Source organism: Cibotium barometz, chromosome 8, assembly GCF_041138505.1.
Source record: "Cibotium barometz isolate CiBa-2024 chromosome 8, ASM4113850v1, whole genome shotgun sequence".
Lineage (NCBI taxonomy): Eukaryota > Viridiplantae > Streptophyta > Polypodiopsida > Cyatheales > Cibotiaceae > Cibotium > Cibotium barometz.
In genome coordinates, this window is record NC_141053.1 from 13,638,045 (window position 1) to 13,657,098 (window position 19,054).

Sequence of the window (19,054 nt, forward strand, 5' to 3'; positions counted from 1 at the left end):
TGATACTCTACAAGGGTGCTCCAATAAAACACCCGATGCATCCTCCAATGGCTCAATAACTCTAGCTTGAAGACTATATCACTAAGCTTCTTGATAATCTTGAATGGGCCTTTCTTCTTCGGAGCTAGTTTGGAAGATACTTCCCCAAATTGTTTGAGCCTCTACTTCATGATCTTCAAGTAAACCCAATCTTGTTCTTTGAAGGTACCATCCCAATGATGTTTGTGTAAGCCCAGCGGGGTGTGCAGTGACATACTCAACCACGTGTCCAAGATATAAAGATATAGAGAGAGGGGAGAGGGGAATAGGGATCTTGCACAGTACCCCACATTGAGCAGGGAATAGGAACTGCCCCCTTTCAGGAATTTATTCAGGAACAATCCACGGGCATGCTGGCCAGGATCAATACAATCAATGAATACAAAACAAACAGAAATGTCGATGTAAGATATCCAAGTCGATGTCAATGTCGAGACACAAGATCTCTGATGCCGAGCACACCACGGGGATGACCCACAAGTATCTCTCATCGGGCTAGTACCAGATCCAATATCCAAATCCAAATCCGAATCCAATGAATCCAAGTCCAAATCAAATCCAAAACCAAGTTTAGTCTAAGTCCACAATCCAAGTCCAACTCCAAGTTCAAATCTAAATCCAAGTGTGGATCCAAATCCAAGTCCAAATCCAAGTTCATATCCAAATCCAAGTCCAAGTTCCATGTTCATGTCCAAGCTTCATGCCCAAGCTATATGTCCAAGTCCTCCATGTTTATGTCCAAGCTTCATGCCCAAGCTATATGTCCAAGCTTCATGCCCAAGCTATATGTCCAGGTTCCATGTTTATGTCCAAGCTTCATTTTTTTTTCCAACCCACCCTCCCTTCACAAGACCAAGTAAACCCCTAAGATGACATATTTACTTGAGATGGCAGAGAAACATGTGAAGATCCCCACCCTCCCGACGTTCCTAGTGGACCGACAATTGGACGGGAACAACTATGACATTTGGAAGGTAATGATGGAGTCTGTCTTGGAGTCTTATGATTTGGCTTATTTCATTGTGGTTGGAGTTCCAAGGCCAGTGTTGGAGGAGGAGCTTTCAATATCCACTAGGAAAGAGCAGAAGGCTTAAGCACAGTTGTGGGATCGTGTCAATGCTCGTATGCATTCTTTCATCTTCCTTAATTGCACACCCCAAGTGATCAACCACATCAAACACATGACGCTGGCTCGAGGGATTTGGCAGCACTTGGCTTCTTTGTACAATAGGGTATCGCCCATGAAGAGAATTTCCTTGGAAGTGCAGATGCGAGTGATGAATCTTGCGAAGTCTTCAACGATGCGAGAGCACATCAACAAATTCCAGGCTCTTCAGCAGGAGGTTCTTCATGCTAGGAAGGAGATATTATCAGAGGACATGGCCATTACCTTGATGTCTCATCTGTCCCCTCAGTGCTCAGCTTTCTATTCTTCTTTGATCACCTTGATGTCTCATCTATCCCCTCAGTGTTTTCTATTCTTCTTTGATCACCAGTGGGAGGCTCAGCACCATTACATGGGAAGGAGCTTGTGTTGATGGTTTTGGACCAAGGAGAGTGGTTTTTGAACCCTTCACAGGGCGGAGGTTCTGAGGCTTTGACTGGCGAGTGGGGTCAAAAGGTTGCAACAACAACAACAACAACAAGGGCAAAGGGAAGTCTTCACTCGCAAAGTCTTCTGAGAAGAAGCCCAACTCAAGAGCGTGATGCTTTGAAGGCCCCGAGCGGACCTGTAACTATTGTGGCTAGAAGGGTCATTACTGGAGGAAATGTCCTCAGCGGAGCATCGACAAAGGTGCTGATTCCTCAACTGCAACCGTAAAGATTCCACCTTTTGTGCACTCGGAGATTATGGACACCGAAGCTTCATCTTCTTCGAGCAGGGAGGTGGTTGGTCTCACCGTTGAGGATACTCGGGAGTGGATTCTAGACACTGGTGCTTCCAGGCACATGACTCCGTCTCGAGAGTTGTTACAGGATCTTCGAAGGCAAACAGGTCACATCTTTATTGGTGACAAATCCAATATCCCGATTCACAATGAGAGTAGGTTGGAGATCGTTCTTGATGGCAAAGAGGGGAAGTGGATTCTAGACAGTGGTGCTTCCAGGCACACGACTTCCTCCCGAGAGTTGTTACAAGATCTTTGAAGGCAAACAGTTCACATCTTTATTGGTGACAAATCCACTATCCCAAGTCACAGTGAGGGTAGGTTGGAGATCGTTCTCGATGGCAAAGGGGGGAAGCATTCCTCTCAGGTTCTTTATGTTCCATCTCTTGGCTTTTATCTTTTGTCAGTGCATGAGGTTTGCAAGACTGGCATGCAGGTGGAGTTTGAGGAGCATTTTGTTACTATCCGGGACAAAGCAATAAGCTAGGTTGTTTAGGAAGGCGGAGTGGAGAATGGGATTTATAGACTCTCAGCACTCTCTTCTCTTACAAGTACTCAGCTCGGTGATTTGTGGCATTTCTGTTTTGGCCACTTGAATGTGGATGCGCTACGGCGGGATTTCTAGGACTAGATGGTGGATGGCTTGCCAGATGTTGGCAGAAAGCAGGGACATTGCAGTTCTTGCATTTGTGGGAAGCAGCACAAGTAGTCTTTTCTGAAACAGGCTACTAGGCGGGCTTTGAAACCATCGGAGTTGGTACGCACTGACTTGTGTGGACCTATGTAGACCCCATCTTTGGGAGGTTCCTTGTATTTCATGCTACTTGTGGATGATTGTAGCAATTTCACATGGGTGTATTTTCTTTCACAAAAGGACCAAGCCTTTGCTCGGTTCAAGGATTGGTATGCTTTGGTGGAAAAAGAGTTTGGATTGTAGGTGAAGACTGTTCGGGCTGACAAAGGAGGGGAGTTTTCTTCTAATGCTTTTGTGCGATTTTGTGCGGAGCATGGCATCAATCGGGAGCTGGCCAATACAAGGTCGCCTTCAAAGAATGGAGTAGTTGAACGAAAGAACAAGGTTGTGGTGGAGATGGCGAGGACAATGCTGAGCAACCTTCAGCCTTTGAGGTTCCGGGATCAAAAGTTATGGTTTATAGGTTACGGAAGGCCTTGTATGGTCTTAAACAGGCTCCCAGGGCTTGAAACTAGAAGATTGATTCTTTCTTTCTCTTAGAAAGGGTTTCCAGAGATTAGTTGCAATTTCAAACTTATATCTCTTTTAGGAACGTGGTATGGTCACCTTGATTATCCTCTATGTGGATGATCTTTTTCTCACTGCTAGTCATGTGGAGCACATATCTATGACGAAGGCTGCCTTGTCTAAGGAGTTTGAGATGACGGATTTAGGCTTACACTCCATTTCTTTTTGGGATTGGAGATTTGGCAAACCTGGAGGGGGTTCTTTGTTTCTCAGCAGCGGTATGTTCATGAGTTGCTGGAGACCTTTGGGATGAAGAACTGTAAGCCTATATCATCTCCGATGGACCTGAATATTAAACTTACAGTACACGATCCTTGTGAGCAGGTTGATGCCTCCTTGTATCAGAAGCTTGTTGGTTCATTGATTTGGTTGTTGAACACCAGATTGGACTTGAGTTTTCTAGTGGGCCTGTTGAGCTCATTTATGCAAACACCTTTGAAGACTCATTGGGATGCAGGATTCTGGATCTTGTGGTATTAGTGGGGTACGAAGGATCTTGGCCTCTTTTATAACACTAGAGGGGGAACAAAGGACCGAGTCAGTCTCCGAGGTTGGAGTGACTCTGATTGGGGAGGAGATCTAGACACGAGGAGATCTACTTCAAGATACGGCTTTACCCTTGGCTCAGGAGCTATTTCTTGGAGCGGCAAGAGGCAGCCAACTATTGCCTTGTCTTCTATTGAGGCAGAGTATTGGGCTGCTTGTGGTGCTGCTTGCTAGGTGGTGTGGCTATGGAGGTTACTTTTGGCGAGATTGGGTTTCCACAAAAGGAACCCACAGTCATCCAGTGCGACAACCAGAGCTGTATAGCTATTGCTCGGAAACCGGTCTTCCATGCCCAAACCAAGCAAATAGAGATACAATATCAATTTGTTCGTGAGAAGATTTTGGCTGGTTACATCTTGTTTATCTTTTGTTCGATGGAGGACAATGCGGCGGACCTCTTCACGAAGCCTTTACCTCAGCAGATGCTTTGTCAGCACTCCAGCTCACTAGGGTTGGTTCCATATCCAGGAGCTGGGAGGGAGTGTTAGCAATCATCTCCTGTCTGGACTATATTACTCAATAGGGAGTGAGGGCCATCGTTGTGGGTGTGCCTACCCATGTAGGAGTTTCTCCATTTCTTTTCCCCAGGTTTGCTAGGAGTAGGGGGACTCTATGAGTTGGCTGACTTGTTTTCTGATGGCCAACTTGCTTCTCTTTGCTGGTCGACTCATCATGTTCTGGCCGACTAGTACTTATCCAGTCGTATGCTTCTCTTGTTACTGTCGGCCTGTTTTGCAGTGGTCGACCAGCACCCTAGGTGGTATATATACCACACTCCCCCCCCCCCCCCCCACACTCAGTATTGTACCGGATTCAAGTGTATATAGCAGAGTTTATACAGCCTTCTCCTTCCTTTCATTTTTGTACTTTTTGCTCTTAGTACTTTGTCTCGTTTCCGGTGCCCATTTTGGCACTAACAACATAGTGCATGCTTCTATAGGAAAGGCCCCATTTGAGATATGTATGGCAAAGTGGTATTGCCACCCATCCTTCGTACAAAGGATGAGATCTTTGCCGCCAATAAATTTGTTAGGAATCATGATATTGCTTTTGCACAGGTGTGGACAGCCATTGAGCGTTCTCAAGAGAAGCATAAAAAGGTTGCATATAAGTATAGAAGGCATTGGACATCAAAGAAAATGATTGGGTATTGCTGAAATTGGAGAAAGCCAGACTTAGAAGGCGGCTTGGAAAAGAGGGGATATGTCCTAAGCTCTCTACCAGGTACTATGGACCATTCAAAGTCATTGACTTAGAAGAAGGCTTGGAAAAAAGGGGATGTGTCCTAAGCTCTCTACCAGGTACTATGGACCATTCAAAGTCATTGAGCAGATCAATGAAGCGGCTTTTCGGTTGGCTTTGCCGAATCATTGGAAGATACACAATACATTTCATGTAAGCCTCTAGCGCAAATATGTGGGACCAGAGTCTACAGAGCCACATGGAAGATCTAGCTGAAGTGGATGAGCTGTGTTACAGCCAGAGCAAATTGTGTTTCACAAGGAGTGTAAGCTTGTAGGTGGCAAACTTCAAAGATGCTACCTTGTGAACTTCAAAAATTATTCACCCGTGGATGCTAAATGGATGGATGAGGTATACTTCCAGGAGTATCCGCAACTCCAAGAAGCATACTTTTTAGTTGCGGTCAACTGTATAAAAGCCAGGGGGGTGTCACTAATTGGGCATTCTCTACACTTTCGGACCTATGGACGGGCTCCATAGTGTGGACATGACACCTCGTGGCACGGGACTTAGGTCTATGCCAAGGGTCATGTGGGGATGTCACTAATTGGGCATTCTCTACGCTTTCAGACCTATGGACAAGCTCCATAGTGTGGAGAGGTCATTGGAAATCTGGCATGTGATGCCCATGAAGTGTGTATCTTGAGAAATTCTTGATAATATAAACATATTACAAGGGGGGTCAGCCATTTCCGGCCCTATTGCAGTCTCAATTAAATTTCAGCATTGCTATCTCATTTGGTTTTGTGCCATTTCATCTTTTTTTTTTTTTTTTTTCCGAGAAAAGATCCTTTCATTAGTTATGTAAAAAAAACGCCCGTAGGGCTACAAAAGAGATCTCTCCTGCTCCTAACAGAGAGAAGAGCAGTGAATACATCATGGCAGCCCGGGAGACTCTCCCTAGGTGCTGCAAAATACAAGCATCAGTCTAAAGGACTGAGTGGCTAAATCATACAATGGGGGGGGGGAAGAGCCAAACAGGTGGCCTGTAGTGCCAGCGGGGGGATCCCGTGTGCAGGGTGTAGAACGGGCCGCAGCGCCAAGTGGTATGAAAGGCCTGGCGCCGTAAAATCGCCTCATCCGAGTCTCCCCGGATGCGGTCGTACTGTCCTCGCAGGGTGTGGATCAACTCCTGCCAAATCCCCCGAACAGTCTCTGCTGGTGGCTCTAATCTCCCCTCAAAGGCCGTGAAGCACCGGGCCCTCCAGGTGAACCAGATGGTGAGGCTGCTGAGGAGCTCCCATCGTAAATCCCTCTCCTGTGTCCAGCTGTCGGACGAGAAATCCGGTGCCGGAACCAGGCGAGGCTGGCCCCTAATAAATCTGATGGCCTGACTGCCCTGCTCCATCTCATAGCCCATAGCAGGCCCTGACGAAGTCGACCAAGCAGCGGCACCCCACGTAAACATACCCTCTGGAGAGAGGGGGGCTAGAATACGCAGCATCCGCAGCCAAATCTGCTGTGCCTGAGGGCAGTCCCAAAGGCAATGTCTCTGTGTCTCCATAGGGTGGCCGCATCGGACGCAGGCCGCCGGAAGACCGCTATAAACAAGCCAAGTGCCAACTGCTGAGCCCCTGTGGGCGACCAGCCACTGAAAAGCCGAGATCCTGCGGGCCTGTCGACTAGCCCAGAGTCGAGCCCAGAAATCCTCCAGGAACTCCTGTGATAGTCCCTGCAATCGCCAATGTCCCGCTGCCGCTGGAGAAACCGTCCTCCTCGCCGTCAAAATATGTCGTCCCAGCCGAACAGTATACTGGAAAAATGTGATCTCTGTGGCCTCAAGGGATGCATAAGGATCATGCCACTCGTACTCTCCGGGGTCCCACTGTAGCCGGGCCAAGGGGCGCGCTGCATATGCCCATATACGCCAATCCGGGAGCACGTCAGCAGGGTCGGGGTCAATATGCCACTTCCGAGAAGCGGCAGCCACTACCCGAATCCTCTGAAAGGTACACTCTGCAACCAAAGGCGACTCCACCTCCACTCTCTGGAGTCGGCCCTCATCCTGAATCTCATAATAGAGGCATCTGCCATCCTCAGTGCTAGCTCTGACAGCAATCAGGATCTCCAACTGTGTGAAGGCACCCATCCACCGTGGGGCCACTGGCTCGAGAGGTGTGAACCACTCCTCTGAAAGTGCCTCCTGAATATCATCCCTCATAATCAACCCCCCTCTGAAGTGACTCAGCCTCTCCACCTGGGTCTCCTCTGGTAGACTGCAGAAAGCCTGCCAGTCTCCAAAACTACGAGCTGGGCCTGCCGCTAAAGGTCCCCAGGCTAGACGAGGCCGAGAACCCAGCATATGACCCTGCTCTGTACGAACCGCTGGGCTCCAGATGAGCGGCTGCCTGGCCCGCTCCTCAACACAAGACGGAGGCCGCTGAGAGAGCCCCGGTCTCAGCAGCTCCCAAGCTCTCAGGATACTCAAAGCAAATCTGTCCTCCCATCCTCTACTGAGGCCTGTCCTCCTCATCTCTATGAATATCCAGCGAATCTCTGGTGCCCAAGTACCCCCTGCAGGAGGCGCCCGGGCCTGCAATCGCTGCAAGAGGAGCTCTTTCCAAGGCTCAGCGCCTGGAAGCAACCCCCGAACAATAAGCTTCCCTAATAAGGCTCTACTCTGATCGACTGGATCTATAATGCCCAAACCGCCCTGAGCCAGCGGGAGTGTAATAACTGCCCATGCAACCTTTGCCCGAGCTGGCTGACCGTCCCGCCCAGACCACAGAAAGTTCCTGATCAGCCTCTGTACCTGGCTGATGCAAGAGCTCGAGAAAATCCAGCAAGACGTAATGTACCACATAGTCGCTAACAGCACCTGATTTGCCACCACCACCCTCCCAGCCAAGGATAGTCGAGCTGTACTCCAATACAATAGCTTCTTCCGAATGCTCAGAAGAAGCGGGGCAATCTGCTGCTCAGGTGACAAATCGAGGCCAATCTGGCATCCCAAATACCGCACTGCTGTGCCGGGAGGAATCCATCTAAAACCGGGGTCCGGACTCCATGCCGGAGTGGGAGCACTACTGATCCAAAAGGCCACTGTCTTGCGCCAATTGATCAATGCTCCCGAAGCTGCACTAAAAACCTGGAGCGACTGCTCTGCCCGAATAAGATTGGCCTCTTGGCCATGCAAAAATAAGCCCGTGTCGTCTGCAAACTCAGCATCAAGCAAATCCTCCCCCCGGACTGGGAGCTGAAGTCCTCTCAAACCAACCTCCTCTGCCGTCAAATACATACTCATAGCCTCCGCAAAGAAGAGAAAAAGGAAAGGGGCGAGAGGACACCCCTGACGGACTGATCTGGTCAGCTCAAAACTCGGCCCCCGACCTCCTGCAATCAGCACCTGGCTGCGAGCTGTGGAATACAAAGCTGCCACCCCTCTGATCCATCCTGGCTCAAAGCCCAGGCGTAGCATAGTGCCCTCTAAGAATCCCCAATCAACTCTATCGTATGCCTTCTCAAAATCGAGAAGCATCACGACCAAGTCCTCGCCAAGAAACCTAGCTCGGGCCGTCGCCTCCCAGAAAGTAAAGATGTTGTCAAGGATACTGCGCTCCTTGACAAATCCTGTCTGAGTAGCATGAATCAACTCCCCCAGGAAGGGCTGGATCCTCAAACTCAAGGCCTTTGCCAAGACCTTGTATACAGTATTGAGGATCGTAATAGGCCTCCAATGCCGAATGTCATCCGATACTCCCTCCCCCTTGGGGATAAGATAGATCAAGCCCTCTGAAAAGCTCTGCGGCATCACCCCAGTGTCCAATACATGCTGAAAGCCCCTGCGGAGGCCTGGCCCCAAAAGGTCCCAATAGCGCATAAAAAAGGCCGGCGTCAGTCCGTCCTCCCCTGGGCAACTATGTCGCGGCAGGACCCTCAAGGCCTCGGCAAGCTCAATCTCTGACAGAGGCGCACCTAGAACTGTGCGCATATGGTCTGTGACCCTCCTCTGCACATGGGCCCACACAGTCTGTCTGCATACATCTCGATCCTCAGTGGCTGGCTCCGCTGAAAGCAAGTCACGATAAAAAGCTGTGGCAATGGCTCTGATCTCCCCGAGCTCAGTAGCTATCGATCCATCCGGTCTAGCAAGCTGGCGAACCCCTGCTCGCGCATGACGGGGTCCAGTGATCTCAAAAAACTCCCCAGTCACTCTATCACCAAGCTGCGTCCACTGAGAGGCCTGACGACGATAGTAAAACTCATGTCTCTGCTCCTCTGCCTCTCTAACCTCCTGGCGTGCCTGGCTCAGCTGGGACGCCACCCACTCACATGCAGGCTGCTGCTCCTGAAGGCGCTGTAGCGAAGCAAGGCTGCGTCTCAGCCGTTGCTCCCGCTCGCGAATCTCTCCCAGTCGTGTCAAAGCTGCAGCGTGTAGAAAAGAGCTGAGATCAATGAGTCCCTGGGCACACTGGCCCGCTGCATCCTGGTCAGAGCACTGACTATCATGCCAGATCCTCTCAATGTCCTCAGCGAGACTGGGGTCTGCAAGTACCCTCTCTGGGATCCTCAACTGCAAGCTGGGCTCCCGTGTCCCCTCCTCCAAAGTCAGTATAACTGGCGCATGATCTGAAAATGAGGTGCCAGCAAGAATGCCGACGGAGCCCCCTCGCTCCCCCAACCAATCGCCCACATAAAAGCGATCAATCCGAGATAGATTAGTCCCTCCCTGCCGGCGATCCGACCGAGAGAAACTAAGACTGTCCTGAGACCGGGAGAAAGCCCCATGCTGCCATGCATCAGTGATCCTCAGCGTCATACAAAACCGGTCCCAAGCTGCAAGCTCCGTGCCGTGCACTGTAACATGACTGCCTCCCACCCTATCTGCCGGGTCCTCAAGCATGTTGAAGTCTCCCCCAACACACCAATGTGCGGCCTCTGGCAATGCATCTGTAACCTGAGTCCAGAACTCTGCTCTGGCACTAGCATGATTGGGCGCATAGATGTTGAGCACACCCAATAGCTCATCATGCATCCTCAGAATGACATACTGTGCTCTACCAGGCACAATGATCCCTCGGTCCACAATGGCCTGCCGCCATGCATCTGCAATAACCATGCATACTCCTCCCTGTCCACCCAACGGACCAAACCCTGCAGACCAGAAAGTGTCCCATCTACCAGGCATCACTGAACCATATCTCCGGATCCTGCTCTCACCCAAGTGGTGCTCCTGCATCATCAGAATGTCAATGCTGCCACCAACCAGACATCTCTGTAGCTCCTGCCTCAAGCAGCCTCGATAGCGTATAAAGTGTGCTCCGCCAAGGCCCTGTACATTCCATGAGATGATCCTCATGGATGTCCTACTGAGGTGGATGCTGTCTCAGCCGTACGGCGGGCCTTCGCAAGCGGCTTGGATGGAGAGTAGTCCCCATCCGAACGGCTGCGAGTCTGCCCACCCGGTGTACTGCAAGAATCCCGGATCAGGCGCCAGTGGCTGTGACCCATGGCGACTGCCTCCTGCTCTGACATAGTAACCTCGTGAATGCTCACATATCCTGGGTCGCGCGCCAAATCTGCAACTATGCGCACGACCAAATGCCGAATCCCGGATGTATCCACACCCCCGGGATCCAAGACAAAATGAGCCAACTCCCAAAGTCGGCCTAGCACATCTGTAACCTCCAAATCGCTCATGTGGTGAGAAAACTCAACTGCCTGAGTCTTCAACGTGCTGAGAGCGAGCTCTAGAGTCCACTCCCGGTCACAAGGTCCACATAGAGGAAACGAGAAGGCCACTGCTGAGTCTAGTGCCTCCTCCCCGCGGGCCGGAGGTATCACTACATGCACTCGGATGGGTGCTGGCTCATGGGGGCCATCTGCTCCAAAAAGCCGTGTGAAGGTATAATCAAACGCCGCCGAGCGCTGTCGAATGCCGAGGCGACTCAGCCGACTACGAATAGATGAAATCCGTGAGGCCCTAATCGGCATAGGTCTCCTCTGTGATGCTCGAGCGAGGTCAGTGCTCAGCGCCCTCCGGACTGCAGGTGAGCGCCAGGGAGCTGCCAGGACCTCCCGGGAAGGCGAGGCGGGGGGAGGGGGAGGAGGGGGAGGCGAAGGAGGCGGAGAGGGAGTCGCTGCCGAGACCGGAGCGGAGGCGGGAGGAGGCGATGGTGGAAGCGAGGCGGTGGGAGGGGATGGGTGTGGGGGAGGTGAAGGAGGGGGAGCTGGCATCTCCTGGTCCTCGGTCGCTGCATGGGTCTCCTCCTGAAGGGGAGTAAATCTGTTCCTCACGGGAACCCAGTGAGGCTGAGACTGTGGCTGCTGCTGCAGCGGTACCTGAGCGTGCTGCTGTGGCTGTCTCCCTCGACGGCGCCCCTGTCCAGGCTGCCACTCCGAGGTCTCTGTGGCCTGAGCAGGTGTCCCTGAGGCATCCTGCCGAGCCGAATCTGTGGGCGGGCCATCCGTGGCCTGCTGCTGTGGTGAGGGCCGAGGTCTCCTGCGAGGGCAGGCCTTGGCCAAATGACCGACCTGTCTGCAAATGAAGCACTGGTTCGGGAGCCCCGAAAACTCCACTCTCTGATCTATCCACCCCCCCCCTATCCTAGGTAGCTGAATGACCTTAGGAAGGGAGGAGATGTCAGATACTAACACTCTGACCGAAGGTAGCCCAGCTGCTCTGGCCACCACTGAAGCTGCTGAGGGGCCCGTCTCAAGAACCGAGCCCACCAGTGCTCCAAGCCTGGAGAGGAGCGGAAGATACTCCCGGCGGAGACCAGGGAAACAAACTGTAATATGGAAGAGGCGCTCTCCCTGCTCCGCCGCAGCTGGGTCAAATCCATGCTGCCAAGGCCTGAAGAAAGCCCGAGCGCCCCTGATATCCAGAGGACTCATGGCAAGGACCTTGGCAACGCTCTGGGCGGCCTCGAACTCGATCTGATAATGTCCCCGGCCCAAGAGCTGTACATCAAGGATCTTGCCCACATCTGCAAGAAGGCGAGCCTGAAGTAGATCCCTGATCTCCCCTCTGCTGGGGCGAGTGCCGACTATACGGCAGATGGTGGAGTGAGCCTGAAGGCGTTCCACCTCTGCGGTGAGGCTCGCTTCCTCTTCCGGCGAAAGAGAAAGCCTGATGGGGAGGACCTCGGTGGCGGGCGAGGGGGCTGCGGAAGAGTCCCTCTGAGACGAGGCGGGAGGAGTCTCCATCAGAGTCTGAAGCTCAAGCGAAGGCGAGGCGAAAGCGAAAAACCTGCAAGAAGCGGGATGCACACCAAGAGGCGGAAGGACTGAAGACGAAGAGGGAAAAAAACAAAAACCCCCAAGGGATGGGAAGCAACACGACAAAGGAGGGAAGGGGGGGGCGGCGAAAAGAGGAGAGGCCCAGTGGGGGGGGGCGGCGAAAAACGCGAGAAGGTGGGAGGCGGGGCGCTGCTGAATGGAGGCGGCGAGAGCAGGCGAAGAGGGGGGGGGGCGACCAGGCGGCAGCGGGGGGGGGGGAATGGCGAACAGGCGGCAGCGGGGGGGTGAAGGCGGCAGCGGGGGGGTGAAGGCGAACAGGCGGCAGCGGGGGGGGGGGGGGGTGGCGAAATGGCGAAGAGGGGGCGCAGCGGTGAGGAAGGATGGGGGGGCGGCGCAGCAGCGAGGAAAGAGAGGGGGGGCGCAGCGGCGAGCAGAGGGAAGCAAGCGGGGGGCGGAAGGAAAACAAGCGCGAGGAGGGGGGGGGAGCGAGGGTGCGCAGCGCAGAGCAGGGTGAGGCGGGGAGCTTCAGCGAGCGAGAGATTACAAGGTTCTGTCTTTTGTGCCATTTCATCTTGTTTAATAGTATTAATAGTTTAAGTGTGACAAGATTGTGCTCAACCCTATTTGGGGCAATTACACAAGTTGTGCTCTTGTTGAGTGCCTTATGTCTCCTCCTTGGTACAGGATGTTAACTCAGTCAAAGGCCAGCTGAAGGTCAACAATGGTCAAAGGGTCACACTAGTCTTTGTAGCCTCATTGCCTGGACAAAAAGCGAGCTCACAACCCTCCGAGAGAAGCATGTGCTGAAAATTTAGTGGGCTGTAGGAATCAATTCTTCAATAGGACACTTATTGGCTAAAAATAGAAAGTGCAACAATGGGGAATATTGGTTAAAGGAGCATTGATGGGTTTAACTGAATGAGTGATATTGAAAGAAACTAGCAACTAATAAATAGCCAGCAAGGTGTGAAAGCTGGTCACAAGGCATAAACCCCAGTCAAAGATTAAGCAAAGGTCAGCAGGTTGTATCAACACTTACATAGACAACTACTGCCTAAATGTAGCAGTTTTTGGATGGCAGACTCTAGTCTAGGCTACAGTCAAATGGGCAAAAGGTTGAGTTCTGCCAGCTTTTTTCTTTCAATAAAATGAACTTAGATTAAGTATGACCAAATTACAAAATTTCTAGGATAAAGTCCTGTAAAAGCCTCTTACAAAATCATGTGGAAAGAAGTGAGGTTGTTGTTACCAATCTGGAGGGTGGGAATACCATGAGGGCCCTGTCGCTGTATACATGAAGAAAAGAACATGGTCCCCCACTCTCACGAAGGAAGCTCTCCTGGCTACTATGGTACTCATGCAGCCCTGAATCCTGCCCCATGTGGCCATGAGAATGTGTGCAGTATAGTGCCAGTTTGTGTACATTATACTTCCATTTTACTAAGTGTATGAGTGATCTTAAGGTGTTTGTGAAACGGTGTGAAAGGTGTGCAAAAAGAGATTAGAGAGAGTGCTAAAGATACGCGGTAGTTTGCAACAGAAGGTTGGTGCAAGAACTCGGCACAGGAGCTTAACAAATAACTTAATGTTAGCCAACATTCTGGAACAACAATGTATTTAATGTGTGGCTCTAGTTCCTTGTTTGGAAGAGAGAGAGAGAGAGAAATGAAAATGAAATGAAATGATATATTAACGTCTTCAAAAGGCCAAAATGACCTATGAGACCAAAAAGGTTACAACAATTGGTGGATCTGATACGATGTCTGTGCAACTAAACAACTAAACAACTAACTGAAACTGAAACAACTATGAGGAAAGACTGCAAGGGTCTATGAGACTATGGCCCTACATCAAAAGTACAGCCACCATGCACATTGGCATGAAAAGAAAATAAGAGCTAACACAAAATGACACATGCCTAGGAACCTGAATGGACAGTGATCATGAAAAGAGAGGGTGACTCAGTATTGATACATTTGATTCCATGAGTAGGCAATGTCACCTATATGTATCCATGAAGGCAGTTGAACCCAGTACTGTGCACCTCATAAACATTGTGTATGCATGGTTTTATGTTGTCCTTTTCCCTTGTTAAGTAATCCATGTGCATGTAAATAAAAAATAAAAAATCTACTAAACTGCTTCAGCCTTACATGCGTGCACGTGCACAAAATGAGAGAGAGAGAGAGAGAGAGAGAGAGAGATGGCATTGTGAACAACTCATAAATATGGTGGCTTAATGTTGGGAGTGAATGACCTATTCAAGGCAAAGCATTCTTGCTCGTTTCTTTCATAATGTCATGTTTAATTTGATATTAAAAACTTTAGAGAAAGTATTTGATGGTGTACTTTAGTTGTTTTGAGTCTTCCCCTTTTCCACGAGTATTTTTATTCAAACCATAAACAAATGTGCAGATGGAAGTGTGGTTTAAGTTTGACAGTACGTAGACATTCTTTTGAGTGTTTTCTTGTAAAAATGTTGGTGGGAATGCTCTCAAGTCTCAATGGATTGTTTTCTATTGTTGCTCGCAGCATCACAACACAACTGTAACAAGGGTGCATGCATTAACCAAAAATCCTGAGGATTACACTAGAAGAGCAGACATCGTTATTTCAGCAGCTGGCTGTCCTAACCTAGTTCGGGGAAACTGGCTAAAACCGGAGGCTGTTGTCTTGGATGTAGGAATCAATCACATTCAGGTATGCTCACACAGTTATTCCACCAAAGAAACTGGGCCCTTTTTGTTTGGTCTTCTCTAGAGCATCATCAATTTACTGACCTCTCTCTATGTATGTGTCAACATCAAATGTCTCCAGAGTCCATCATCAGGAGACCTGCACCTCATAGGTGACGTGTGTGTTGCTGAAGCTTGTAAAGTAGCATCTCTCGTAAGTCCTGTTCCCGGAGGTGTTGGACCTGTAACTATTGCAATGCTTCTTCGAAATACCGTTATGGCAGCCAAAGCAGTACATGGGTTGCATGACTTGTAGATAGAAGTGTGAGCTTTTGTAAGGTTGCTCTCTAAGCTTGAATCTCAAAGTGTATGCTTGGCTTTGATGATGCCAACCTCCTGTTTAAAGGTCAAGTTCATTGTATCATAATGATCATCACATATTGATAAGTTAATTCGCATGAGTTTCCAGGGTGCATGATGTGTGACCGTTACATTTGGACCCTTTAAATACGATTGTACCCATATGTCATCTGCGACATCATCTCAAAGAATTCATAATTACTGGGATGGGCTTTATATGGCAGGCAAGGCGTGCTTCCTGCAAAAGACCATGTCATTATTGCTGTATGCTGTGTGTAAATTTCCAGGCAAGAAAGCAAAGATTCATGATAGGCAGAATGTGCTTTGTCCCATTGAGCCAGAGAGACTATCGCTTATGTTTGCTCTTCACAAACACATTTCATTTGGCACTTCTACACATCAAGTAAATGTAAACATGAGCTGCAGACCTTGTAGCAATACTTGCTGAGCTGAGAACAAGGCCCAATGGTGAAATGAACGGAGACTTTCTAACTTTAAAAGTTGGGACATGGTTGAGTACCTAGGGGTGAGTGATGTTTCTACCCAGAGTTAACTTATTATGAAATCAGCTAACAGTGTAGTCTTCCATCAAGCTAACATGTGGGATGATCATAATTAATTGCAAGGACAAACATAAATGACACTACTACTACAAAGATGAACACCCACTTTGCAGTCCTCGTGTGTGATGGTATCATATCAACTAGAATAGAGCCGTTGCCACCAAATTTTTTGATGAAATTTGCAGGTTATCTATCTGGAGATCAAAGAGTGGAAGAGAGGGGGTAGCCTTGCTTTATGCTAATCATGCTAAACGTCTGTTCGAAAAGCCACACCAATATGCAGATGAGTAGTGACATGGTTATTTAAGGTGATTTTGGTGCATTCTTCTCGTGTCATGCTTATTTAATGTGATTTTGGTGCATTCTTCCCGTGTCATTGTGTTAAAGGTGTTGCAAAATCGAAAGCAACACTGCACTTACACTGATAGAGCTTCCTCAATGATGCCGTGGAGTGTGAAGACATGGCAAAATTCCTTCATTGCCCAACCCAATCAACGAGGTGTGTGTACTATCAATTGAAATATCTTGGCCAACATACAATGGTATTCTATGACTAGACTTGGAGGTGGCCTTAGCAAATGGACTCAATGAAAAGCTTAGGTAGGATTGGAGTGAGTATCAGCCAATGGATAAACAACTTCAACTATAGGCCCTACAGATTTCACATTGTAAGTTTTTCATCCGAGTTGCAGTCAATTGATATTGTGCTTATTCTTTCCATCTTTAGCGGTGCATTTGCCCTATCAACTCCTTACTTGTTGTACTAATTCTTTCTATTTGCTACTTCCCTTAGTGCTAGGCTTCATTATGGTTGAGTTTGCCTTGCATCCCCGGAGGTTTGGCAAAAACTCAGTACGAAGACCTTTGTGTGAATATGTGTGTGTGTGTGTGTGTGTGTGTGGAGTGCATGTGTGAGAGCATATCTTGATACAGAGTTCTACACCCACTATTGGGCATTGATGATGTTAGTGGGGATGTCGTAGTATCTAGTCCATACTATGCATAATGGAGTTGATAGTTATATAGTCTTGTGGGTTGACTACCATGAGTATATAACATGCACGTTCCTAAAAGGCGAATTTGGGCATGTTCTTGGATTCATCTAGGTACATAATTCGACTGTATTATCGGACATGCAGATTTTACATTGTGAATTTTTCATCTGAGTTGCGGCCAGTTGATATTGTGCTTATTCTTTCTATCTTTAGCGGTGCATTTGTTCTATCAAGTACTTATTTGCTGCATTAATTCTTTCTATTTGCCACTTTCCTTGGTGCTAGGCTTCATTATGACTGAGTCTACCTTGCATCTTCGGAGGTTTGAAAAGGAGGTTTGAAAAGAACTCAGTACGAAGGCCTTTGTGTGAATATATGCTCTTGTGTGTGTGTGTGTGTGTGTGTGTGTGTGTGTGTGTGGAGTGTGTGTGAGAGCATATCTTGATACAGAGTTCTACACCCACTATTGGGACACTGATGACGTTAGTGGGGATGTTGTAGTATCTAGTCCATACTATGCATAATGGAGTTGATAGTTATTAGTCTTGTATGTAAAATGCATAGTCTTGTGGATTGACTACCATGAGTATATACCATGCACATTCCTAAAAGGCAAATTTGGGCATGTTTCTAGATTCATCTAGGTATATAATTCAGCCGTATTAGCGGACATGCAGATTTCACATTGTGAATTTTTCGTCCGAGTTGCGGCCAATTGATATTGTGCTTATTCTTTCTATCTTTAGTGGTGCATTTTCCCTATCAACTACTTATTTGCTATACTAATTCTTTCTATTTGCTACTTCCCTTAGTGCTAGGCTTCATTATGGCTGAGTCTGCCTTGCATCTTCGGAGGTTTGGCAGAAACTCAGTACGAAGACCTTTGTGTGAATATATGCTCTTTTGTGTGTGTGTGTGTGTGTGTGTGTGTGTGTGTGTGTAGTGCATGTGTGAGAGCATATCTTGATACAGAGTTCTACACCAACTATTGGGCACTGATGACATTAGTGTCTAGTCTATACTATGCATAATAGAGTTGATAGTTATATAGTCTTGCGGGTTGACTACCATGAGTATATACCATGCACATTCCTTAAATGCAAATTTGGGCATGTTCCTAGATTCATCTAGGTATATAATTCAGCTGTATTAGCGGACATGCAGGTTTCACATTGTGAATTTTTCGTCCGAGTTGCGGCCAATTGATATTGTGCTTATTCTTTCTATCTTTAGCTGCGCATTTTTCCTATCAACTACTTATTTGTTGTACTAATTCTTTCTGTTTGCTACTTACCTTAGTGCTAGGCTTCATTATGGCTAAGTCTATCCTGCATCATCTTAGGAGGTTTGACAGCAGTACGAACTCCTTTGTGTGAATATATGCTCTTATGTGTGTGTGTGTGTGTGTGTGTGTGTGTGTGTGAGAGAGAGAGAGAGAGAGAGAGAGAGAGAGAGAGAGAGTATATCTTGATACATAGTTCTACACCCACTATTGGGAAATGATGACGTTAGTGGGGATGTCATAGTATCTAGTCTTGTGGTGGTTTATAGTCTTGTGGGTTGAGTACCATGAGTATATAACATGCATGTTTCTAAAAGGCAAATGTAGGCATGTTCTTGGATTCATCTAGGTATATATATATATATATATATATATATATATATATATATATATATATATATATATATATATTGGCCCTTGTGATCTTTGGTCTTGTTGTTCGTGAGCTTTGGGATAGCTTTGGCCATCCACACCCAATTGTGAAAAGAGTAGATGTGGTGAAAACAGCAGATCATATAAAGCATCTACTATACAACATGGTTACAACATTCTTGTCATGCTTGTGTCTATGTATCATGTTTAAATTCTAGCATCTCTATTTGTCATTTTGTTATCCTAGGTTGGAGTCTACCACAAGAAGAATCATTTCCTTGTGAAAATCCACTTATGTCTTTCAGCTCCTTATTCCAATCTATCTGAAGCATTTGAGAATGTGGGAGAAAGTATTGTAGAAATGCTTTTTTTTCATATCCCCTTGAACAAAAAGGATAGCTTGCTCAGGCAATCCTTCTAATTTTTAAAACCTAAGACATCTATTCCTTGTAGGAAAATTTACATATTTTCTTAAGCTCATTATTCTAATATTCAAGAATATGGACTTATATGGGAGAAAGTATTACATGGTTATATAAACATATCATAGTTACTAGTGCTTTATTTCTTTATACCACCTTGAAAAAAATGATAGCTTGCTTAGGTAGTGGTCCTTCCACATTTCAAGCCTAAGACATCATAGCGTAC

At 48.0% G+C, this 19,054-nt stretch overlaps 1 protein-coding gene across 1 annotated transcript in view; it reads left to right on the top strand.

The window, feature by feature from the left end:
* The window catches only part of LOC147635934 (bifunctional protein FolD 2-like), a 50,816-nt gene extending 35,311 nt beyond the window's left edge, over positions 1-15,505 (top strand). The window contains exons 4-5 of the mRNA XM_086801332.1: positions 14,692-14,859; positions 14,977-15,505. Coding sequence (XP_086657458.1) covers positions 14,692-14,859; positions 14,977-15,150 — 342 coding nt within the window. The 3' untranslated portion in view covers positions 15,151-15,505. The remainder of the gene's footprint in view (positions 1-14,691; positions 14,860-14,976) is intronic.
* Positions 15,506-19,054: the final 3,549 nt, after the last annotated feature.